This window comes from Vicugna pacos, chromosome 14 (genome assembly GCF_048564905.1).
Source record: "Vicugna pacos chromosome 14, VicPac4, whole genome shotgun sequence".
Classification (NCBI taxonomy): domain Eukaryota; kingdom Metazoa; phylum Chordata; class Mammalia; order Artiodactyla; family Camelidae; genus Vicugna; species Vicugna pacos.
The window spans coordinates 10223086-10247495 of record NC_133000.1 but is presented as its reverse complement, the minus strand read 5'-3'; the positions used below and the strand labels follow the sequence as shown (position 1 = coordinate 10247495).

Genomic DNA, 24410 nt, shown 5'->3' with positions numbered 1-24410 from the left:
ATTTACTAGTCTTTAAGCAAGCTGCTCAATATATGAAAAATATTTTCTAAATCAGATTTTACTCTCCAAAGATAAGAGGATTAAATGGAGCATAGAACAGTGCCAAGTACATCCAAAGAGCTTAATAAAAGGTAGTAAATTATGGTGCTTCTAAATGCCACAGACCATGTGAGTTTTGTTTGTTGTATAGTATACTTGTGAGTGGTTTTAGAGTAGGGCTTTTAATTTGCTTATGAACCCCCAAAATAATTTTTGTAAAGCTATCCCCCTTGCACACGTTTAGGTTAATTTATAACATTTTGCATCATACTATTATGTGCTTGGAAAGGATACAGTTTCCCACTTCGTATAGATACTGACATTTTAGTATAAAATTGGTACTTTTAACTATATCCCAAAGAGTATAATATTGCACTTTTGTATCCATCACCATCAGTTTTAAAAATATGTAATATCATACACAGTTCCTTTTTCTTGAAATTGTACTTTCATTTTTACCCACCTCCACAGAATGTGACCTTAATATAATGTACTTATGCTTGAAAGCTTTTGATTCTCTATTATATTTGTCTTTAATAAAAATATTTGTATAAATTGAAACTAAAAAATTAAAATTTCTCCTATGATTGTAACTCTAGGAGTTATTTTTCTTCTGGATTGAATATTTACAAGTAGTAATCGATGGTCAGAACAGCATAATACCGGATGGATTTTGATAAAGAATAATTAAATATGAAAAATAGAATTTTAATGGAAATTTATATCTTAACATGATGGGTAGTTGAAGTTCTGCCTAAGTTGAAATCGACAACGCTGACTTTTTTGGGCTGTTCCATCCTACCATGCTTTTCCATTCTGGGGAATACACCATAGTAAAAATAGGAATGGGTAAGAGGTATTTTTTGTAAAGTGAGAAGATTGTGAAAGGAGTTTGGAAGAGGAAAAACAACAATGTGATAGCTGGACTACAGGCATATTCCCAGGCAGACCAGTGTTAGTGAGGAGAACTAAGTGGAAGTAGAGGGATCTGTGGAAGCCTTTTTCTTAAAATTACATATGTTTTTGGAACATGTTCCTTGACAAGTCTTCATGTACCCTAGGGGTACACATTCCCTAATTTGAAGACTATTTGAGCAGTGGTTATCAGTGAAGATGATTTTGCTGCCAGGGTGCATTTGGCAATGTCTGGAGACATTTTTGATGTCACATGGCAGGTGGAGGTGGGTGTTGGCATCTAGCAGATACAGATCAGAGTGCGACTGAATATCCTACAGTGATGAGGACAGCCTCCTATAACAAAGAACTGTTCAGCCCAAAATGTCAATCAGACAGAGATTGAGAAACTCTGATTTAGAGGATTAGTTTTGAAATTGAACTGTTTAACATTGTGATCAAGGGCAGTGGGTTAATACACTTTTTTTTATTGTAAAGTACCAGGTAATAGATTGTAAAATATTTTAGGCTTGTGGGTCACATACGATCTCTGTTGCATATCCTAGTTTTTATAACCCTTTAAAAATGGGAAAATAATTCTTAGCTCCAGAGTCTTTCAAAAACATGTGATCTAAGGCATTTACTGGCTTTCAACCTGTTTTTTTCTCTGCCAAGTACCTAATGGTAGTAACAGTGCCTCAGTAGTTGTTTGTAAGGATTAAATGAAATAAACATCTGGCATAGTCTCCTGCACACTTTAAACACTCTGTAAATGCTGCCTTGGTAATAGTGATGTCTTGTGGCACGTATCAAAAAAGTAGGTGCCCTGCTGTGCCCCAGTGTTGTTCAAGACCCTATTCAAGTCAATTGGACAAACTTAATGCTGGTTCAATTCCCAAATCAGCTCACAAAAGGCTATTTGACTTCTGCTCTCTTGCTTCCTGAACTCTTATCCTCCTTGTACCCTAAGGAAGGAAGAGTGCAGAATTCCTATCCACTGATTTCTGAAGGAAGAAAGGGAAGGATCTGTGGAAAGGGGAAGCATTCTACTGATGTTCTAAAGTAGACTTCCAGGGAATTTGACAGTGGATTTGCAGTAGGGCAAGTAAGGGCTGATTATGGTCAGTTGTATATGATGTTTTCTGAATTGGGGACTAAATATATTCTCTCCACTACCATGAAGGTGCTACATGATAAGGTTGAAAAATCTGTTTTTCAGATAAGAAAGCATGGTTAGGCTGCTTTCAGTGATGCCTTTATAATGTGGATTGTTGCTAAAACAGCCTTAAATCCTTTAAATTATCCTGTCATAAAGTTTAACGAGATCACAGGAAAAGACTAAAGCTGCAGTGTCCAATAACAGCAGGCATGTGTGAGTATTGAACGCTCTGGATGAAGGTGGCTGGAATTGAGATATGCTTTGAGCGTAAAACACACTAGGTTCTATGACAATGTGAAAAAATAACGTAAACTATCTCATTAATAATTTATATATTGGCTACATGGTGAAACAATATTTTGGATGTATTTGGATAAATGAAATATCACTGAAGTTTCTTTTTACTTTTTAAATGTGTCTGTTAGAAAATTTTAAATTACATATGCAGTTAATTAACACAGTAATCCTATTAGACAGTTGCTAGGCTTCAGCTTGCTTTTTAAAAATTAGTAAGTAATTTTTTTATCGTGCACATATTACTGAGAATTAAATATTTGTATAAGGCTTGCAGCAAAGAGTTCCCACTACCCCAGCTTCACTTGTTACTCCCAAAGATAGCTTATATCAATCTTCTTACCAATTCTTTTGGCCTTTCTAGACAGAGTCATCTCTAAACAGGATGCTTATATTGCCACTATTTTTCAGTGTTAGGCGTTACCCATTAACTTCCTATTGGGAAAGATGAGATTTTTAGGTCTTCCATTCTATACCACACGTACATAAACGTTCTATCTATCCATCTTCCCATCTTCTGAATATGGTTGTATCATAACTTTGCTTGTATCAATGTATCAAGATTCATTATTAAATTATTATGATATTAATCAAAACTGAAATATGTGGTACATACAGTTACTTTTCTTTCTAGCTCAGCATCTTGCTTTCCCTGGAGTTAATAATTGTCTTGATATTTATTTCCTTAGTTTACTGTGTATTTATCACTAATTAAACCTGAGTCCTCCCATAGTTGTGTAGATCTCTTCTCAAATGCATTAGGGATTCTGTCAATTTTAGTTGCTTGAAGACATCTTCTCTAGAGTTTGTCCTCTGCTCTGGTATGAATTGGTTGCATATTTGTCGTCTTGTGAACTCCTTTCTTCAGCCTTGGGATTCCTTTCATCAAACATGGAATCTAAGAAACAGATGTAATATCTGAGCAATTACTTCGCTGGGTTTGGAAGTTACTTTCACTCAGGATTGTAAATTAATGGTACTGTTTCTGTTTTTTCTTTTCTTTTTTGGATAAACCCTTTTAAGATGGTCCCTTTGAGCCTAGTTTTCTGAAACTTCATGGTTGTGGATCTTTTTTCATCCTTTGTCCACTGGTCTTTTCAATCTGGGGTTTCATGCTTTCCAGTTCTGGGAAATTTTTTGAATTATTTCTTTAACTCGTCTACCCATAATTTTTTAAATCAATTCTCTATTTCTGGAAATCTAATTATTTCAGATATTCAACCTAAACTGAGTTCTCTCTGATGTTTTTGTATGTCCTTTCCAATTTTTATCTTTTTCTTTTTGCTCTGCTTTGTAGACATTTTCTATAATTTTATAACCTTTTCTTCTCATCCCTCTATTAAGTTTTCCTTCCATATACTCTGTGTGTAATTTCTAAAAGCTCCTTTAGTTCTTTTTGGGGTTTTTTTTTTTGGATGTGTATGTCCTGTTTTTATTTTATAGATGGCAATAGTATATTTTTCTTTATGTTGGTATAAAGGTTTTTTGAAATGTTCTTCTCCCAGCATATTGTCCATTTCAACCAAATTGCATTGTTATTTTTCTTTTCTTTCATACTAGACGTTTTCCTCATCTGTTTTCTGATTCTTAGTAGTCTTCTTATATATAAGATTGAGGCACTAAAGAGTTAATTGGAGACTCTGAGGTAGAACTTACCAGCCTTCACTTCTTTCAAGAGTTAATTGCTTGGACAGTTTTCCTTGGAAAACTCTCAGTGTCACTGTCTTTAGATCTCTCCTCCTGGTGGTGGTCAGATTTCTCAGGGAACGCACCTACCTTTTCTCTGGAGCGGTACCCAGCTGCTAGAACTCTAAGAACCAAGTCGCGGAGAGAAGGCTGAAGGTCCAGTATTCAGGATGTAATTTTTCATTTAATCCTCCTGCTTTTGTATTTACCCTTAATCATGCCTGGAAGTCCCGTGCAGAGACATTTTATTTTATGCTTTTTTGAATTACAACATCCAGTCTTCTTTCAGGGCTAGAGAGAAATAGTGTCCCGGGTGCTTGGTGTGGGAGAGGTCTGAGGGTCTTACTTTGTAAATAGCTTTTAATCAGTCCTTTCTCCCAGCTCTCCCTCTACTCCCTCTTCCAGAGGAAGGCTGGATCCCATCAGCTCCCGTGCCTTTTGGAGGTTCTAGGAGGTGCTGTAAATGGGGCTGCTTCTCTGATTTCCTGACTGACAGTGTAGGCTTCAGCTTTCTCAGGTCTGTTCTGTTAGTTACCATTTGTCTGCCTCCTTTTTCAGAACTGAAGTACTGTTGACTCTTCATCCTCTTTGTCAGTTACAGCTTTGGTATTTATTTTAGTAAGGGATACGTTAAAGTGCCGTATGGTGCACTAATTTTAAATTTACTGCTCAATGATTTTTTTATACGTATATACACCCAAGTAATTACTCGCATCAGGGTAGAGAACATTTCTATGTGCTCCAAGGTACCCTTGTGTCATTTCCAAGTGTGTACCACCACCTGGAAGCACTGTGTTGTTTCTGTCATCATAGACTAATTTTGCTTGTTCTTCACTTTTACCTGTAAAATCATAGTATAGTAGTCTCAGTATGAAGGCTTTTGTGTGTGGCTTCTTTTGCTCAAAGAATTGGTGAGATTCATCAGTGTTACAGGCATCAGTTTTTTTAAATTCCTGTGTGTTACTGCACTGTGTAAAAATGCCACTATTTATCCCTTCTGTGGGTGGGCATTTGGGTGGTTTCAGGTTTTGGGCTTTTGTGAATAAAGCTGTTATGAATATTATTGTACCTGTTTTGGTGTATATATTCATTCATTTTTCTTGGTTATATACCTTTAAATGGAATTGCTGGGTCATAGAGTGGGTGAACGTAGCTTTGGTAGAAATGCCAAATTTTCACAGTGGCTGTACCATTTTTCACTTCCAGCAGCAAAGTATATGAGTGTTCCAGTTGCCATCTTCTCTAACACTTCTTAGTCTTCAGTTTTAACCACTTGATAAGTATATATAGTTGATCCTTGAACAATGAGGAATTAGGGGCACCAGCCCCGCCACAGTCAAAAATCCCTGTGCGGCTATCTCTGCTGCAGATGCAGTGGAACTGATGAAAGACTCATCCAAGGACAGGAAGCGGAAGCAGTTTGGATAGAATCAGGGCACAGACCCTAGGTCTTCTGATTCCATGTGATCTCTAATCAAACACAGATTTTCCCCACACTTAAAAATCTGTAAAATGAAAATACAGGTACTGTATTTATTGGAAAAATCCACGTATAAGTGGACCTTGTACTGTTCAAGGAGTTAACTGTAGTCATGTTGTGGATTTTAGTTTCATTTCCCCGAGGGAATCATGTGTTGAACACCTTTTCACATGCCATTTAAATATCTTCTTTTGTGAAATACCTGTTCATGCCTTTATCTCATTAAGAAAAATGGTTATGCCATTTTAACAATCTTGTTGGTCATTTTAATGGAGCTTTGGGAGGGAACGGGGCTCACTGTATGTGAGTAACCTGCCACCTTTAAATGGAAGTCAGGTAACTTTAAAGCTTCATTCAGATTTTTTTTTTCTCATTTCTGTTCTCCAGTGTGTGATTCAACCTCATTTTTAATTAGCTGCTATAACCTGGAATTATAATGAATTTTAGAATGAAACACTTTGGTTCCAACCTTAAAGATACAGGAAATTTATTTCTTAGAAACTGGAACAAGAAAATTATTCAATAGATGTATTCTGGCTTAATCTCTTAATGTTTTTAGTTTAAAAAGGTACTTAGGACCATGAGCATTATTTATTTATTCATTTAACAAATGCATATTGAGTGCTTTCTCTATGTCAGATCTGATGGTAGACTTTGGGAATACATCAGTGAACAAAATGGACAAGCAAGGCTCCTAGCCTCTGAAATATATTCAGGTAGGAGAAATTGATAACAAATAAGTAAACAAATAATTAAGTAAGTTAATTAAAGATATTTTTCCTGTTTTGCAGAAATGGAGCAAGAGCCACAAGATGGAGAACCTGCTGAAATTAAGATCATCAAAGAAGCATACAAGAAGGCCTTTTTATTTGTTAATAAGGGACTGAATACAGATGAATTAGGTCAGAAGGAAGAAGCAAAGAACTACTATAAGCAAGGAATAGGACACTTGCTCAGAGGAATCAGCGTTTCATCATCAGATCCTGAACAGATAGGTCCTGGGTGGGAATCTGCTAGACAGATGCAGCAGAAAATGAAAGAAACACTACAGAATGTACGTACCAGGTTGGAAATTCTAGAGAAGGGTCTTGGCACTTCTCTGCGGAATGATCTTCAGGAGGTGCCCAAGTTATATCCAGAATTTCCACCAAAAGACATGTCTGAAAAGTCACTGGAGCCTCAGTCCTTTAGTTCACCTCCTCAGCACAGTGAAGTAAATGGAAATACTTCAGTTACAAGTACAGAGTCAGTTTCCGCACCTAGTGCTTTATCCTTCCCATCTCACGGTCACCCGTCAGAAGCGCCTCCTGCCTATACTCCTCAGGCTGCTGAGGGCCACTACACTGTCTCCTATGGAACAGAATCTGGAGAGTTTTCATCAGTTGGGGAAAACTTTTACAGGAATCATTCTCAGCCACCTCCTCTTGAGACCTTAGGGCTAGATGCAGATGAGTTGATTTTGATACCGAATGGAGTACAGATTTTTTTTGTAAATCCTGCAGGGGAGGTTAGTGCACCTTCATATCCTGGGTACCTTCGAATCGTGAGGTTCTTGGATAATTCTCTTGATACAGTTCTAAACCGTCCTCCTGGGTTTCTTCAGGTAAGCCAAAGAAAAATGTAAAAATGTGTAGAATACATTATTTTTATTAATATTTATAATGTGTCTAAGACAGTGAGTTACAAAAAGATCATTATAAGTTTTAGTTCCTTTTAAAATATATTTATGAAATTTATGAGCTTTGAACATCTATGTTTGTGTTTGGTAGCCTTTTCTTTTTCTTTTTTTCTTAGATGAAAAGTCTTGTTTTAGTATTAAATTTGTAATGACAGGACCCGAGAGAGACTGGAATATTCCTCCTTAGCTTCTAATTTTTTTATCTGAGGAAAAAAACTAGGAACTTTAATTTTAAAAGAGACTTATGTAATTCACGTGTGAATACACTGTAGATTTCCATAAATGTTGTCAGGCCCCAGCTGAGGGGCTGAACTGGGCTAGATCTGAGCAAAGTAGGTGCTTTTGTCCAGAGTCCAGATGATGTGGTTTGGTTGCAGTAGTGGTTATCTAGGTTGATTTTCTCTTTTGGTATACTCAGAATTCTTATGCAGCTTTTACATGGATTCAACTGGAAAGTTGTTTAAAGGTAGATGGAGACCTTCTAGGGATGTATGAAGGAGAGATTTTGGGGCATTGTTGAAAGGAAGACTTCATCATTGGACAGGAAGAATAGTGTGATCCCATAAGTTATTTTAAAAAAGAAGGCTTGAGGTTAAAAAGAGTAGGCTTATTAATTGGGATTGTGAGGGAGCTGCTAAAAGATACAATACTTCCTGCTGTTGTGGTAATAGAGGTGCACTGTAACAATGGAATTTAAAAAAACCTTCGGGGCCTGAGCTGTTGGAGGTGTGAGGAATGAACATCAGAAACACTCAACTGGTTACATGAGCCATTAAAATGACTTGTTCTCTAGTGAAAATTTGTCCTGTCCTAGTGCTTTTAATGTTATTTTTCATCTTTCCAGTATCTCTTTATTTTGGGTCCTAAATAAAAAGTAAAGTCGTACCCAGAATTTGAGTCTTTTTAAGGGGCTCTCATTTACATGTATTCAGATACTTGTAGCAGTGTCCTGAAAGGGAGTTACCATGTGTTCACTGAATAGTTTTGTTGTGAAAAACAAACACTGAAACAACTAAGTATTAGATGTTAGATACAACTTCTTATGCTGCAAAAAAAAAACACTATTGTTTTATTTAGGAAATTAGAAATTAATTTGGTTTTAGGTAGGCACACTTAGAATTCTATGGCTTCTAAAACTACTTTTCTCTTGGCTTTAGTTTTAATATACTTTTTAAACCTGTTAAATTTGTAGTCAGTTCATACAGAACTTGGACATGAGATTGCCCTCTGAAAGTGAAACTGGGAGAAGTCAGCTTATGGTAGATGAGTTCACCAGTCTGTAAAATCTATCCTGAGAAAGGTCTATGAAGTTTTATTTGAGAAGATTTGAGAATACTCCATTTCAACGTAGTTAGTCTTAGAGAAATCACAGCCTAGTGAAAGAAACCTTTCCCAAACTTCAGTCATTTGAGTATAACCATGTTTTTTTTTTTGTCAAATTCATCACTTCTGTCACTTAATATTTTTATTTAAATGTCTCATATGTTAATTTTATCCTAAATAATAACAACTGTGAAATGGAGAGAAAGATGTTATTTTTTCCCTAATGCATATTAAAATACATAACTACTCAAATTTAAATAGTTTACATATTACTTGAAGTCATTCCCTATACCACAGGTTATATATCATACTTTGGAAAATATAGTAATCAGTTTTATTGTTAACTTGTCTGAAGCTTGACTTTTAGAAAAGTTGGAGAGTGGCTTTTGAGATGACAAAAAAGAATCCATAAAAATTTGGGAAATGTTTTCTAGGAAAGAATCAAATGAGTACTCTGCTCCCTGCATGTTTGTAATGCTGTTGGTCAGAGATGACGGTTATATACCAGAATTTTCCATTGTTTATGTGAAATCTTTCATCTCTTTGACTCATGTTCACCACACAGTACTTTGATAATAGATTGTTCTCCCAAGTTTCTTAATGTGAGGAAGACAGTGTGCAGGGAGAGAGGCATAGTTATATTCTGGTCACTCAAAGAACGTATCTCAATGGAAATGAATACATTTGGATATTCTGATTTAAACTTAGTTTCTTTTGAATTTAGATCTCCAGGAGGTGAGCTTAATTAAGCTTTAGTGTGACAGTCTGACCTCCCTAGATGACGCTGCAAGGCAGTTTTGTGTCATTTTGATTTAACTTCACAATAGATAGTGAATCCACAAATGTAACTTAATGTTCTAGCTCTATCAGATCAGGTTGGGTTTAGTTTAAAAAAATTTATTCAACATTGTAAATGCTGGGTTTCTAATTATAATAATTGTTTAGCTCTCTGGTGGCAGATAACATGTGTTTTAACCCTGGCTTGGCTTTTTGGTTGCTGACTCAGAGCAACTTAACCTCTCCGTGCCTCCGTTTTCTTGTACATAAAACGACAATATTAACCAACTTCATGGAATTGTGAGGATTAAGTCAGTAAATACATGTGGAGTGCTTGGAAACAGTTTGATTTTATTTATACAAAGGGATAAATAATTTGAATTTAATTTACTTTGACCATTACTTATTTAAAGTTAACCTCGTTATTGATAACAGTGGACTATTTAAGGGCACCAGTTTTAAGACTGAATAATTAGTGCAGCAGCAACATTTTTAGCACAGTTCTGGTGAGTGGCTTGCAGGGAGATGAGACTAGCAAATGGCTGATTTTTATTGGAGGCTTGTAGATGCTGGTGGTTCTAGAAGGCCTTATAAAATGCATTTCAAACTTTAAAATGTCTGTTGCTGCTATAACAATATTTAAAACCTTACTGAAAACCTAATTCTGTTCTTTGATTTTTTTTTTCTTTTTAATTTATCTTCTCAGGTTTGTGACTGGTTGTATCCACTAGTTCCTGATAGATCTCCAGTTCTTAAATGTACTATAGGAGCCTACATGTTTCCTGATACAATGTTACAAGCATCAGGATGCTTTGTGGGGGTCGTCTTGTCTTCTGAGTTACCGGAAGATGACAGAGAACTCTTCGAGGATCTATTAAGACAAATGTCTGACCTTCGGCTCCAGGTATTTTGTGTGATCACCTTTAGGATGAAAATCTGCTTTAACATAAACACTTGTGTTTTTAAGGAAAGTGTAATAAGCTCCAATGTGATCAGAGTTGGGAGATTGAGACTGTATAATTTGCTTGTGTGTTCACAAATACAAGTTGGGAATTGGCTGTAAACAGCTATGATTAAGATTGTGGGCTCTGGAGTCAGATTGCCTAGATTTGAATTCAAACTCTTCCAAAAGGGCTGTTTAACTCCAGTCGTTGATCTTCTCTATACTTCTTGTCATAAAACGGGGATAATAACATCTTTGGGCTTCATTGGGCTGTGTTGAAGATTAAAAGTGAATACGTTAAGGCACTTATATCAGTGCTTACAAGTGGTAGTGTTTTGTGAGTGTTGGCTCTTGTTACCACCACTGTCTTAAGGCTCAGTTGGAAAAGGAGGCTTATGGGACCGAAAGGTGAAGTGGAGGTAATTTCAGCATTAGCAAATGGGTTATGTTGGACATTTTAGGGGTATGATTGGCATTTTGAGGAAAAGATTTTGTTTGAAGGAATTATCCTTGTTCTCATGGAAAATGAAGGCAACATAAAATGTTTTTTACAATATGGTTGGTCATCCTGTGAACTTGCCTTTTTTAGCCTGTTTCCTCTGCCCACGTGCTGATCTGTTATAGGGAGCAGAAATAGAGTATAATGGAGATACTTTCTTTAGGTGGTCTTGTCCATACTAATGTAAGACAAGAGGGGAAAAATATCTCCCATTGTGAATATGGATAGTTATCTAGGCTGAAGGAGATTGACAGCATGGTAGTATAATCTTTATTTTCATCTTCAGTCAGCAGATATTTAGAATTCATTATTTAACCAGGTACTGTGTTAAATGATGGGGTAAGAAGAAAGAGCAGGAGGCTATAAAGGTACATATAGAACAGCTCCTGTTCTAACCACAGTGCAGTAATGATAGGTGGTGAAAAAAAGTGAAAGGAGGTCAGGGAAGAGTTCACAAAGCAGTTTCCTTTGAGTTCAGTCATGAAAGATTTGTTCCTGTTTTTTTTCAGAAAGTAGGATACACTTTCGAACCATACCTGTATTAAAAGGATCAGAGGTGACTGGAGCAGATCACCAGCTAAGTGGATGTGTATAGAGTCATCTCAGCATTAGGTTGTAAGAACTATGTATGAGAATGACCTGGTGGTCGACGTGTTCTTGAGCGTAGCCAATGCTAGACATTTAAGCTATGTTAACAGAGGCCATGATCCTCAAACAGAAGTGTGCATAGTCTCGGTGTACTCAGGAGAGGAGTTTACAAAGGCAGGAACGTGGTCAAATGGATGGGGGTTCAAGTCTAAGTTTTGCTGTCTGCTAGCTAAATGAAGTGACATTGTCAAGTATTCCAGGCCTTTTTTTTCCTGGAGCTGTTTCTCCTTTCACCTCTACATTCATTTGACTTTTATTACTGGGCTCTAGGAAAGAAATTAAACTGACCTTTAGGTTATGTGTTTTCTTTCTCTGTTTAGTTTTATTTTTTGGTTGCATGTTATTTTTAGTTTGCTGTCTTGACCTGGAACTCCAAGAGTAAAGAAAAGTTAGTTACTAGCTAAAAAAAAAAAAAGTTAGTTGCTAGCTATAATTTTGACTTGTTTTTACTCTTAAGCATTCATTCAGCAAAGTGTATGCAAGCAGAATACCTTTAGTATTATGTGCAAAAATGAAAAAACAAAATCAGTCTTCCAACAATGTGGAGTAGTTAAACTGGACATGCGTTTTGTTAATTGCCTTTAAACTCATTTAGTCTTGTATGTGTTTCCTAAAACTTATAATTTAATTAAACTCATGTAGCTGCATCTGATTTAATGATCACTTATACCATCATCTGCTGTAGGTTTATCTTTTGTACTTTGTCTTTTAAAATTTTCTTTAGGCCATATCCTGTGAACCAAAGACCTCAAAGGTTTGAGGTTTGGTGATGAGATAAATGTATGGAGAAGGAGTAACAAAATAGTTGTAAAACACTTGTTATTTGAATAAGTGTATTAGAGCATGGTGTACTGAAGCTTGGAGGAAATCTAAATTTGAGCTAAGCTTAGTCCTTTACTCCCTAGGCTAATTGGGACCGGGCAGAAGGAGAAAATGAATTCCAAATTCCTGGGAGATCAAGGTGCCCCTCTGACCAATTGAAAGAAGCCAGTGGCACTGATGTGAGACAGTTGGACCAAGGCAATAAGGATGTGCGTCATAAAGGAAAACGGGGGAAAAAGGTAAGTAAGTGAAAGATCAACAAGGTAGGAGTGTATTCTGTTCTAAGGGTACCTTTCACCAGTTTAAATTATTTGTAAGATCTTATCTCCATTTACTGCAAGCAGCTTGCAGATTCACAAAGTGTTCACTGGTAAAAATAATTAGAATCAGCTTTAATAGTTTCCTAAATTTAAGAAATTTAAATTAAGTATTTGTTATTTAAACTATTTTAAAAGATATTCTGTGTTTTGGGGGATAGATTTTATTGAACTGTTTGAAGGATTTTTATATTTATGTAATGATGCATATACTTTTTTGTTTTGTATTATTGTCTGCCTCCCAGTATACACCAAGATCTTTGGGGCTAGGTACGCTTTTCCCTACACTGCCATTTTTATTCAGTTCCTTATTTCTTCATGAGTAGTCAACAGGACAGAGAAAACGGGTTTTCAGAAATATATTTAGTAGTTTTTTCTTTCATCTCTTAGATTCTGAGTATGTGATATGTTCGAAATGGTGAATTTAGATTAGAGTTCAGTAAATACTTACTGAGTGCTAGAAAGCTGAGCGTAGTGGGAAAAAGCTTAAATTTCTCATCTCAAAGTATTTACCATGTAGTGAGGAGGACAGATTAGCCAAGGGGTAATTTCTACCCAGTGTGACCATTAGATAAAAGTACATAGGCTGTAGACTAGGTTGTACTTGCTGCATAATGTACAGGCTGACGTCATAGATGAGAGGTGTGGGAGGCAGTGAGAGAGGCCCCTCCTAGAAGGCATTATGGCTAAGATGAGTCCTGAAGATAGTATAAACACATGTATGAAGAAAGAAAATAACACTGTGTGAGTATTGGATTATAAACAGTTTGCTGGTGTTCATTGTTGTATTTTGTATTGTAAGTGCTTAGTAATTATCTTTGGAATTAATGACTGTCACACAAATATTCTGCTTTCACTTGCCATTTGTCACTGTGGGTTATGTTGAGCATCTTAGACTAGCTTGATGAGGACATTGGGGATCCAAAATGGAATTTAAAACTTCATTTTTTAAATTTAATTTCTTAGTTAAAAAAATCAAATTATATAAAAAGGTAGATACATTGAAAAACTTTATTCCCACCGTGTCCCTGCTTCTACGTCTTTCCTCCTGCCCCTGTAGGTAATTGCTTTTATTAGGATCTTGTGTTTCTTTCCTGGATTTTTTTAGGCAGATAAAAACAGAGAAAATCTGTTATTATTTGTCTCCCTTTCTTATACAAAGGTAACATCATATAGAGTGTTCAGTGTATATATTTTTTGATAGTAATCTGGGGTAAATAGAGAACTTCCTCAGTCTTTATTACAGCTACTTTGTATTTCATTGTATAAATATATCATAGTTCCTTCAATCAGTCTCTTATTGAGGGGTGTTTGGTGTGACTGCTGTTACAAACAGTGCTTTAGTGAATAACTTTGCAGAGCCATCGATTCATGCATCTATAGGTAATTTCATCAAATAAATTCTTAAAAGTGGGATTGCTGTGTCAACAGATAAGTACATTTGTGATTTTGATAGAGTTTGCTAAGTTGCCCTCCCTGGTGATTATACTGTTCAGCACTCCACGGCACTGCGTGAGAGCGCCTGTCTCCCAACAGCCTAGTCAGCAGACTGGGTGGTCGCTCTGTATTTTGGTGATCTGATGATGAGAAATTGTATATTAGAATTTATTAATTTGCATTTTTGATTTTATTATTAGTGAGGTTGAGCATCTGCCTAGAGGTTTCTTGAATTATGTTTTCTTTGTGATGTCTAATCATGTCCTTTATCCATTTTCTTACTGGGTTGCTAGTTCTTTTCTTCTCAGTTTCTGAGAGCTCTTTACATATTAGGGACATCAGCCCATAGTCAAGGATAGAAGTTGCAAGTATTTTGTTCAGTTCGTATTTAGGTTTTATTTATGAGTGGTTTTTCTGCCCCATGTAGAAGTTTTTGTTTTGCTTTTAATGTTGTTTTATATTTTAAGTGAAGTTGTGTTTGTATTTTTTAAGGAGTTTGAGTTTCAAGTTATTTTATAATATTATGAGGTCTGAATTAGCCTACTCAAAAGTTTTTAGAATGAAAATAAATTTAACTTTGAGATTTTAGAGTGTTGGCCCTAGCTATAAAATTAGCAAAGTATAGGTATTTCTGTGTTTTCCATTTCCATTCAGATCGAATGGCAGATTTTGTGTTTATATATTTTTACTTGTTTTTACTTGATTTCTATCAAAACCAGTTTATTTGGATACATTTTCCTTTACTGATTCAGTGATTTAACAAAAATCTTTTAACTTTACTGAGTACTGGGTGTATACTAATATCAAGGGGATGATAGCTCTATGAAGGAACTTAGTCTAATCAAGGAAAGAAAAAAGTTAGTCAATTTTTAAATATGATTTAATGAGTGCTGTATTGGCAATATGTTGGTATTTAAATCTTACTTACCAGGGGGACCTTACGTAAGACCAGCACAGTTTTCAGCTCAATGGCAGTTATGGTATTGACCTTTATGTAGTAAAATGTATTGATAACTAAGTTGGCTGGAAATATTTTCATTAATTACTATTTGTTGGCTTAATATTTTATTACAAAATGCTTATGATTTTCTCCCTGTTAGTATTGTTTCACATTTTGAAATATTTTTATTATTTAGGCCAAAGGTACTTCAAATGAAGACGTTAATCTGAGTCACACTGTACCCTGCGAGCCTGTTTCAGAAGAAAAAACAAAGGAATTACCTGAATGGAGTGAGAAAGTGGCTCAAAACATTTTGTCAGGTAGTATAGTAATTTTTTCCCTTATAATGTGAAACCTTTGGGTCACATTACAGAATATTTAGATAATATTTTATATTTTGGTTCTAAATGATCAGTTTATAAATACTTAAAAGTAGAAGGAACTAGTGTCTTTGAATATCACATCATCATATTGTGGAAGTTCTTCTCGGTGTATTATCTCTGTTTCACACTCTTGGGAAAATTAGTAGTGAAAACCTTTAAGAATCTCCGAACTTTCAGAATAGTTATGAACATAAAATTAGTTATTTTCCTTTGAAATTGTCTCTTAGTCTTTTTTTTTCCTCCCCTTTTCCCCTTCTTCCTCCATCAAAAAATGATATTCATCCATCTTTGGAAGCAAAGCAGCACTCCTTAACCACACAGCAGTACAAGCATGAGAAGATCTGAGAACTACAGCAAAGCTCCTTGGGAAGTAGGCCCTACTATTTAATTATGGTTAGAAAGGGCTTCCGATCATTTATTTTAAAACCAGAATGATCATTACTGACACATATATTTATACTTCAGTTGGTTAACATTTTAACTTTTCAACTGTAGTAGCTCTCAGATTGAGACCTATTTGGTTTTTTAAAAAACATTGCCAGTCGTTATACAGTAAGTCAAATTCATGACCCAGTAGGGGATTTTGACTATTATTTGAAAGACTGTCAATACAGGTTTCCATCTCTGTACTAAAAACCCGTTAAAATAATAAAGGTGTCTGTAACAGAGGAAATCTTCAGCATGAAAAATCAATAAACTAAGTGAAATAATAATTAAATAGACAGGAACAAAATATTTTACTCATTGTCAAAGAGCTGCTTGAGACAAGTAGAAAAGATAAAGCCAGATTTTCAAATATAAGTGTAACAGTTAAAATTGACCTTTGAAAGAAATTTTTAAAGAAGTTGTAAAGAAAAAACCTTCACTATTACTACCTTACCCCTGACTTTACAGGCTGCTAAGCTTTTATTGGGTCAGTATTCAGAAAACTTGCCCTTATCCACACGTATGTGGAAAACTAAATTCAGAGGTAATTAAGTTTTTTGAGTTTATACTGTTACAAGATTGTATGTTATCCATGTGTAACAAACCATCCCAAACTTACTGCCTGAAACAACAAACCTCTGTTCATTCTTACGAATTCCGCGGGCCGAGTATCCTGAAAGGCGTAGCAGGGAAAGGTGGTATCTGCTTCATGATGTCAGAGCCTTAGGCCTTAGCTAGGAAGATTCAAAGGCTGACTGGTGACTCAGTAGCTGGGGGCTGGAGTCTCATGCAGGCTCCTTCAGTCATACATCTGGCATCTGGATTGGGAGAGGTCAGAATCTAGGACTGCCTGCACACGGCCTCTCCACACCCCTTGACTTCCTCACAGCATGGCGGCTGTAAGCTTACCTGGCTTCTACGCAGTAGCTCATGGTTCAGGTGTGAACGGTCCACCAGATAGGCAGACGCTGCATTACCCTTTCTGACATACTTTTGGAAATTTCCGGTATTATTCCTTATAAGCAAGTAACAAGCCTGCCCAGATTCAAAGGGATGTTACATAGACCACAGTTCTCAATGGGAAGAATGTCAAGGTCATGTTGAAAGAATATGTGGAATAGGAGTTACTATTTTTGGCCATCTTTGGAATGTATCACATGCCGCAGAATCTCAGGCCTCTAGGTACTGCACAGATTCCACGTACTGGTTCTTCTCAAAGAGGTAGAGTGTCCTGAGAGCCAGCTAATCCTGAGGAGAGCTCTTCTCAGAGATCTCAAAAGAACTCTGGCAGTGCATCATTTGAAAAGAAGCAAAAACTACGTTCTGGTAACATTTATAGACCTTCTTTACTACTTGGGACTTCCAGTGTCTTCAGGCTTGTAACTTTTTTGCTTTTCATCCTGTACCTCAGGGCAGAGTTCTAGCAATAGCCCTAATAGTAATGTTAAAACCTCTTAACTGCCAGTCAGAATAGTGTCTACTTATGTGCTTTTTAATAGGTAGAATGAAAAACGAGCTCACCAAACACTTAAGGTACAAGTAACAAAGAAAGATGCAAGAAATAGCTAAGATTTACTCCAAGGAAAATTATCTGATCTGTCAAGAGACTATTTCTGCCTGACTCATGCAGGCTTTGTACAAGGATGAGTAACCAGGGATCTGTATTGAGCTCATTCACCTTCGCCTGAGGACGAGTAAAGATCAGTAAAAGCTACAGTCTTAACCTTTTATGAATGTAAAAGGTGAAAAAAGTAAAATAACTTTAAAATTTATACATGTAGGATACTGACTTAAGAAGCCTAGGCTTAACACTTTAAGAAGGCAGCTGCCAAACATTTTAGATGGAGTAGTCTAGTAAGCTAATTTGGGAGGAGCCCGAGGATTGGTGACAGTAGACTGAGTAGAGCCCCCACTGGGTTGGGTTTGAGTTAGGTGGTTTTCAGTCATCTGCCAACCTCTCATTTAGTCAGCATTCATTCTCTGCCTGCTGTATCTCAGCATTAATTGGGTGTGTGGATAGAACAGATCTATGCCTGGCATTACACAGCCCATGTAAAAGATCTTAATGGCTATCAATGAAATACTGCATTTTCTTACCTTCTGTTGCCACCTCTACAGATTTAATGCATGAGCTGTATTATGTTCTCCCGTGGTGACGGCTTGTTTATATTTGCATTTAGTTTTTCTCTTTATTAGTCCTGTGATACTTCATTTATCTCATTTCCATTTATTTTTCTGAAAGTCTTCAATGGACTCCACCCCTCTTGTGTGATGTAGTTTCATTGTAGGAGTACAGTCTGCTTGAGCTCTCCTTTGTTCATTGTCATTTGTTTTATGATTTACTAATCTTCCTTGAACTTCAAGTTCAGCTGTTTTTTACTTAACACTTTTCAAGCTATCAGTTAACTCCAAAAGCACATACATATTTTTTATTGTTAGACATTTTCAATCCCTTTATTGTTAAAGAAACTCCTGGCTGAAATCTGTTTGCCTGGGTTTCTGACCTGATCCTCTCCCAAGGGTTGGACAGTGGGGACAGGGTTGGAGCTGGAGGTGGACATGTTGTCTGAAACAGGAAGAGAAACACATCAGTTCTTCTAATCAGTTACCACTTGGCACTTTTCATTCGCATTTTTAAATAAATAGGTGTGATCTTCCCTCCACCAATGAATGCCTTCTTACTCACAGCTGAAGTAATTACGTAAAAACCATAACACAGACCTTGGGAGAACATACTTAAGTATTTTTAAAAGCTCGTTGTTTCAGGGTATAACCCAAAAGGAGATTTAGCTCTCCCCAGGGGAGGGTTCCTTTTAGGGGAAACTGTTCTATTTATTTTCTTGATTCTCCCGTCTCCTCCCTCCTTTCCCCACATGCCCTCTGGCTCAAGGCCTTTCTCTTCTGGAGAAGTCTGTCACCCTGCTTTCTTTCTGACAGTCTCTTCTTTCATTCTTGCTGCAAGAAGCATGAGCGAAAAAGCAGAGGGCTAGGGCCTCCTCTCATGAGAAATGCCAAACCATCTAGGCCTCTCAATTTTCTTCTCTCATATTTTTTATCTCCTGAATTGTTTGGGAGTTCTTGTGTCTGTCTGTGTTCAGGTTTAAGTTGCGAATTAAAAAGGAGATCAAGGGATTTGGGATCAAGGAAGGAGCAGGGACACCTGCCCTTATGCCTGTGGCCCAAAGCAAACAGCAGGGGTTCTGCCTTGGTGTTTGAGATAAAGGTGGTTGTTTCTGGTTTGCATGGTTTGTGTCTATCTCTCTCAAGACTTATGGGGGAAAACTGGTGCCTGGATAAGGCATAAAGAACAAAGATACCTGGGTCCTCTAGCCAAATACCATATTAATGGCACCAAACCCCAAAATTAACCCCTAACAGTAGTGTACTGTGCTAAGTGAAATAAAGAGATGCCTACCAGTTGTAGTGACAGCATGGATTAATACAGAGCTGTTACTGAATGATATGCGAAGTACTGAAAGATGAGTTTACTTAGAAAAGGCATATATTCCAGGCAGAACCCTGTAAGTACAAAATTGGCTTGAAAATTTATGGCATGTTTGGGATCTGAACATTGAAATCTTTGGGTTTTTTTTTTTCCTATTGATCAATTATTTGTTAAAGTGTTTAAAGGTAAAATCAAGCCTAATTTTGTGCAATTTAAAATGTTCCTTTAAAAAGGTGCTTCCTGGGTGAGCTGGGGTTTAGTCAAAGGTGCTGAGTTTACTGGCAAAGCCATCCAGAAAGGTGCTTCTAAACTCCGAGAACGGATTCAACCAGAAGAAAAACCAGTGGAAGTTAGTCCAGCTGTGACCAAGGGACTTTATATAGCAAAGCAGGCTACCGGAGGAGCAGCAAAAGTCAGCCAGTTCCTGGGTAAAGTAACTTTAAATGACTTTATTTCTTTTAGTTAAAAATAATCTGTTAGTCCAGGTTAATCTAAATCTGATTTAACTTTAAAAGTAAAGAATTAAGACAGAGCAGTTTTGCCTTGCTTACTCATGATGGGATCTGTAGACCAGCAACATCAACCTGAGAGCCTTGGAAATATTTTAGGTACTTGGCGCACTGATGGATTCAGAATCTCCATTTTTACAAGATCTCTAGGTGATTCTTACTGCCTATTAAGTTTGGTAAACACTGGTTAAGGGTAGTTTTGATTGTTTTGATTGTTGGAGAGGCGAGTGTCTGTGCCTTTGAAAAGGAATGTATTTGCTGTTCTTGATTATGACAGTTCTTTTAAGGACAGCTCGCTCCATAGCAGTTGAGAGTCAAGCGTGAGGGATGTATTGTTCTGAATAAAGCTGACTTAGTGACTCTGGTGTCAGCCTTCCCTGGGAATAGGCTTCTCACCCCTTTCCTTTGAGAATCACAGCTCTTAAGTTTGGTATTTTAAGATAGTCTGATAACTCCTTAATGGATTGTCATTAAATTTAGTAAAATTATCTTTTGGTATTCTTTTGAATTAGATTTTTTGGTTTGTTTACTTTTATATAGACTTAAATACTTAAACTATTTCAGTGAATATTTGCTGATTGTGAGAAAAAATACAAATAAACACTTAGCTAAAAAACATGAACAGTGGACCTACTAGTCTTGCATGGCAGCAGTCAGATGGAAAAGGTGGATGATTTTATTTTCTTCTAAGCAAATTGCCAAAAACGTATTTAAGAGGCAGTAAGCTCTGCAAGCACATCCTTTTACCAAACAATAGCATTTGGTTGAAAAATAACCAGCCTTGTTTTCAACCTTAAATAGGAATGGTAACATTATACAGTAAAACAGTTTTACATGCTCATGGGAGAATTCTGCTAAGGAAGAATGATAAAATCATGGGGAGAATACTTTTTTTCTAATTTTTTTTTTATGGTTCTATAGTTGATGGAGTTTGTACTGTAGCAAATTGTGTTGGAAAGGAGCTAGCTCCACATGTCAAGAAGCATGGAAGCAAACTTGTTCCAGAATCTCTTAAAAAAGACAGAAATGGGAAGTCTACACTGGATGGTGCTATGGTTGTAGCAGCAAGTAGTGTTCAAGGTAACATAAAGGTTCAGAAATTTAGGAAGGTCTGTTTGCTTAGGCTAGTTTTACTTACTTTTGAATGTATTTGCAGGATTTTCGACTGTCTGGCAGGGATTGGAATGTGCAGCTAAATGCATTGTTAACAATGTTTCAGCAGAAACTGTACAAACTGTCAGATACAAGTAAGTTGCATTTTTTCATTTTAATAACTAAATATCTTGTAGCATTTGTAAAACTCTAGGACAGTTAAAATGATTGTGTAGTTAATCTTACTAAGTATCTGATAAAATGATTTTTAATTGATATTTTTAAACAGGGAGAAGAATAAGTTTTTTAGCAAATTAATAGAATTACTGTGACTTTGCCTTATATTGTTAATTGTTACAAATATTTGTTCATCATTAATGCAAAGAATATATTTAATTTTTTAAAAAATACCCAGAGTTTCTGTATAGCTTATTATTTAATTTTTTTCTGATGAACAGCATATTTCAGTCATCCATATACATGCATATATTCGTTTTCATTCTTCCATTCTTTTTCATTATAGGCTATACAAGATACTGAACGTATTTCCTTGTGCTATACAGTATAAACTTCTTTATTTTTTATATAGTAGTTAGTATCTGCAAATCTTGAACTCCCAATTTGTCCCTTCCCACCCCCTTCACCCCCTGCTAACCATAAGTTTGTTCTCTATGTCTGTGAGTCTGTTTCTGTTTTGTAAATAAGTTTGTTTGTCTTTTTTTATATTCTGCATACAAGTGATATCATATGGTATTTTTCTTTCTCTTTCTGGCTTACTTCACTTAGAATGATGACCTTCAGGTCCATCCATGTTGCTGCAAATTGCATTATTTTACGTTTTTACTGCATGTTCTTTATGAGTGATGTTTGCCTATAGTTTTGATGGGAAAAACTTGAATTATAGCTAAGCTGTTGTACTTTGTTAATACTGGTCTCATATATATACAAAGAACTTCAAATTTTGTCATACCTTATTTGAATCTACCACTGTGCCTTTGTATTGGGATGGACAGATGGTATGAGAAGACCACTAAGAAATGCAGAGGCGTAGAAATGAATGATTTGCCCAGGCACCTCTGATAAGTGGTATGAAAGATGAGACTGAAGAACAGGATCTCTGATTTTAGCCCTTTATCCTGTCTTAGAGGTACTAGAAGGCTGCAAATTAAATTCACTGTGAAGGACTTGAGTTTCTTTCTTAGCCTTTAATTAGTTTAGATCTTAATAATTAATGTTTGTTTAGAAAGAAAAAAGTAATATTGATGGCATTCTGAACTCTTGGTTGTGTTAATTATTTACTCACTGGCAGTATTTGAGTTCATACTTATGTGTCAGACATTGTGTTCAGTGCTTTCCATATTTAATCTTTGACACTACTATCTCCATTTTGTAGATGAAAAATCAGAAGCATAGGATGTTGAATATCTTGTTAAGAATTGTACCCTTAGTAAGTGATAGTGTAAGCTAAGTCTCTCTGTCATGTGGTGTCATGGAACAGTGCTGGGCCACCACTGTCCTTGGTGGGATGTCTGTGCAAGTTTAGTGTCTAGAGTTGTTTTCCACCACTATCTAGCATGTGTTTAGACTTCCACAGTAAACTACCTTTGGTTTAGAAAATGCACACTGAATTTCCGGCCTAAGTTGATTTGATCTGCTCAGTCTGCGGCATGCATACCTTTAAATCAAAGCAGCATGGCACATCATCTTGAAGTGTCAATTTTACCAGAAGATTTGGAAAAGAAAATACAGAGTAGATCTGAAGTTTTGATGGGAATGTAAAACCCAGTACTCCCAGCTCACTCCTTGCTACTCGTAGCATTGCCCTCTAATACTCACTCTTTGTTACTGCCTTTCAGGCGACTTTGATGGGTCAGTAGTAATTAGAACAATAGTTTTGTTTTGCTGCAAGAGCAGGAGAAAGTCAGAAGTGTCTTCTAGACCAAAAGTGGATTATTTAATGAAAAAAATGCGTATCTAAGTACAGTTAAGTAGAACCTTATTAAAAGTTTGAGATTCACATAACCAGGAAGTACAGGCTTTTGGTGTAGATTTTGTATTTCTGGTCCTTGGTGAGGAGAACTTAATATGATAAAAGGGTATTTTAACAGTGGCTCTGAGCTCGTTTATTTCTATTATGGTGTGTATTGCTATTTTTGTCCTTTCCTCCAAAGATTCGTGGAGTTGGAAGAAAAGCGTGTGAGAAGGTATTTAAGTAGGTTTGTATCTCTAACTATAAGAATACTTTAGTCACAGCAGTAACTTAATTAGAAACTTGGAAAAATGGGAGGGGCAGTAGGGAATAATGAGTTTTGTCCAAGAAATACTGTTTTCTCACTTATGCATAATCTGACTCAGAAGTAGAAATTGCATTTTAGGAGAAGAAACTGCAAGTATTAAACCAGTGATAACTCAGTGAAATTTATCACTGAAGAATTGGAAGAGCTGAATTTAACTTAGTTCTCAATAATTTACATAAATTTATATTTATTTACATTTATAAATGTACATTTACACAATGAAAAGCATTTAATGAGAATGAGCATTTGTGTTTTTCTACTCTAATTCAATTGATGATCATATAATAAAGGTTTATTATTTTTTGAAAATTTGTATTCTTACTTCCTATGAGAAATTATTCCCCCAGTTAGTGTTTCAAATCTGCCTTAATTATATGCATTATGCTTAGGAAAAAAACACGTATAAACTTCTTTATCTGATCTCTGGTGGTATATAAGGCAATACAGAGGGTTTTTTTTCATTCAGGTACATTTAAAAGCAGATTGTGTTAGAGAAGTGTATTTTCCATGCCTCTTAATGGTTTTGATTGCGAGGATTGATTATGAATGATTTACCTAAGGATCTATATAATTAATTACACTCCTAAAGTTTTTAGATAAATTTATAGGAAATATTAAGACTTTATTTTTGTCAGTTACATTAATACTTCTGTCCTATTTTAGATTCAGGAACATGAAGGCCTACAGGAATAATGAAAAGCAATAAGTAACTTTAAACCTGCTATACTTAACTGCAGTATAGTATCTATTAAATAATTTGTCACTCTTCTACATAGCTTCTGAATTTCACCTTTAAGCTCCATTTTTTTCCACTTTAAATTGTTTAGAGGAAAATAATGTAATTTTAGTAAGTTAGTTGCATTTTTGTTTTCCCCTCAGTAATATTTTATCTTAGAATACATATTTGTGAAGAATAAGCTTAGCAAAAATATTTTTCTATAAGGAATTTGCTCTTTTAAGGTATAGTATTTTACTGAATTTTAATTAAAGGGGATTCCCTTTAGGGATTAAAATTCCCCTTAAATTTGCACTGGGTGAAGGGACAAATTCAAATCCATTTGAGAATATCTCCTTTGGCAGATGTCATATTACCCAAAACCAATGCTATTTAACAACTACTCAGAAGTTTAACAGTTCTGTGTGTAGTATGGTTTCCAGATCCTTCATTCATCAGTGTTCTCAAAATATGAAACCCAGAATTGAATGTAATTCTCCAGAGGTGTTGAGACCAGATTAAATACAATGGGATTTGCCTCCCTTGTTTTGGTCATATTTAGCATGTGATAACTATGGTACACAAGACAAAGAGTATGTATCTTTTT

At 35.9% G+C, this 24410-nt stretch overlaps 1 protein-coding gene across 3 annotated transcripts in view; it reads left to right on the top strand.

Moving 5' to 3' along the window:
• Nucleotides 1-24410, top strand: part of SPART (spartin) — a 31578-nt gene that overhangs the window by 2414 nt on the left and 4754 nt on the right. For 2 of the 3 annotated variants that reach the window (XM_072976130.1, XM_072976131.1), the window contains exons 2-8: nt 6344-7155; nt 10037-10234; nt 12326-12481; nt 15133-15256; nt 19424-19618; nt 20621-20779; nt 20856-20946. In XM_072976130.1, coding sequence (XP_072832231.1) covers nt 6346-7155; nt 10037-10234; nt 12326-12481; nt 15133-15256; nt 19424-19618; nt 20621-20779; nt 20856-20946 — 1733 coding nt within the window. In that variant the 5' untranslated portion in view covers nt 6344-6345. The remainder of the gene's footprint in view (nt 1-6343; nt 7156-10036; nt 10235-12325; nt 12482-15132; nt 15257-19423; nt 19619-20620; nt 20780-20855; nt 20947-24410) is intronic. The other variant, XM_072976132.1, reaches the window with a different exon arrangement.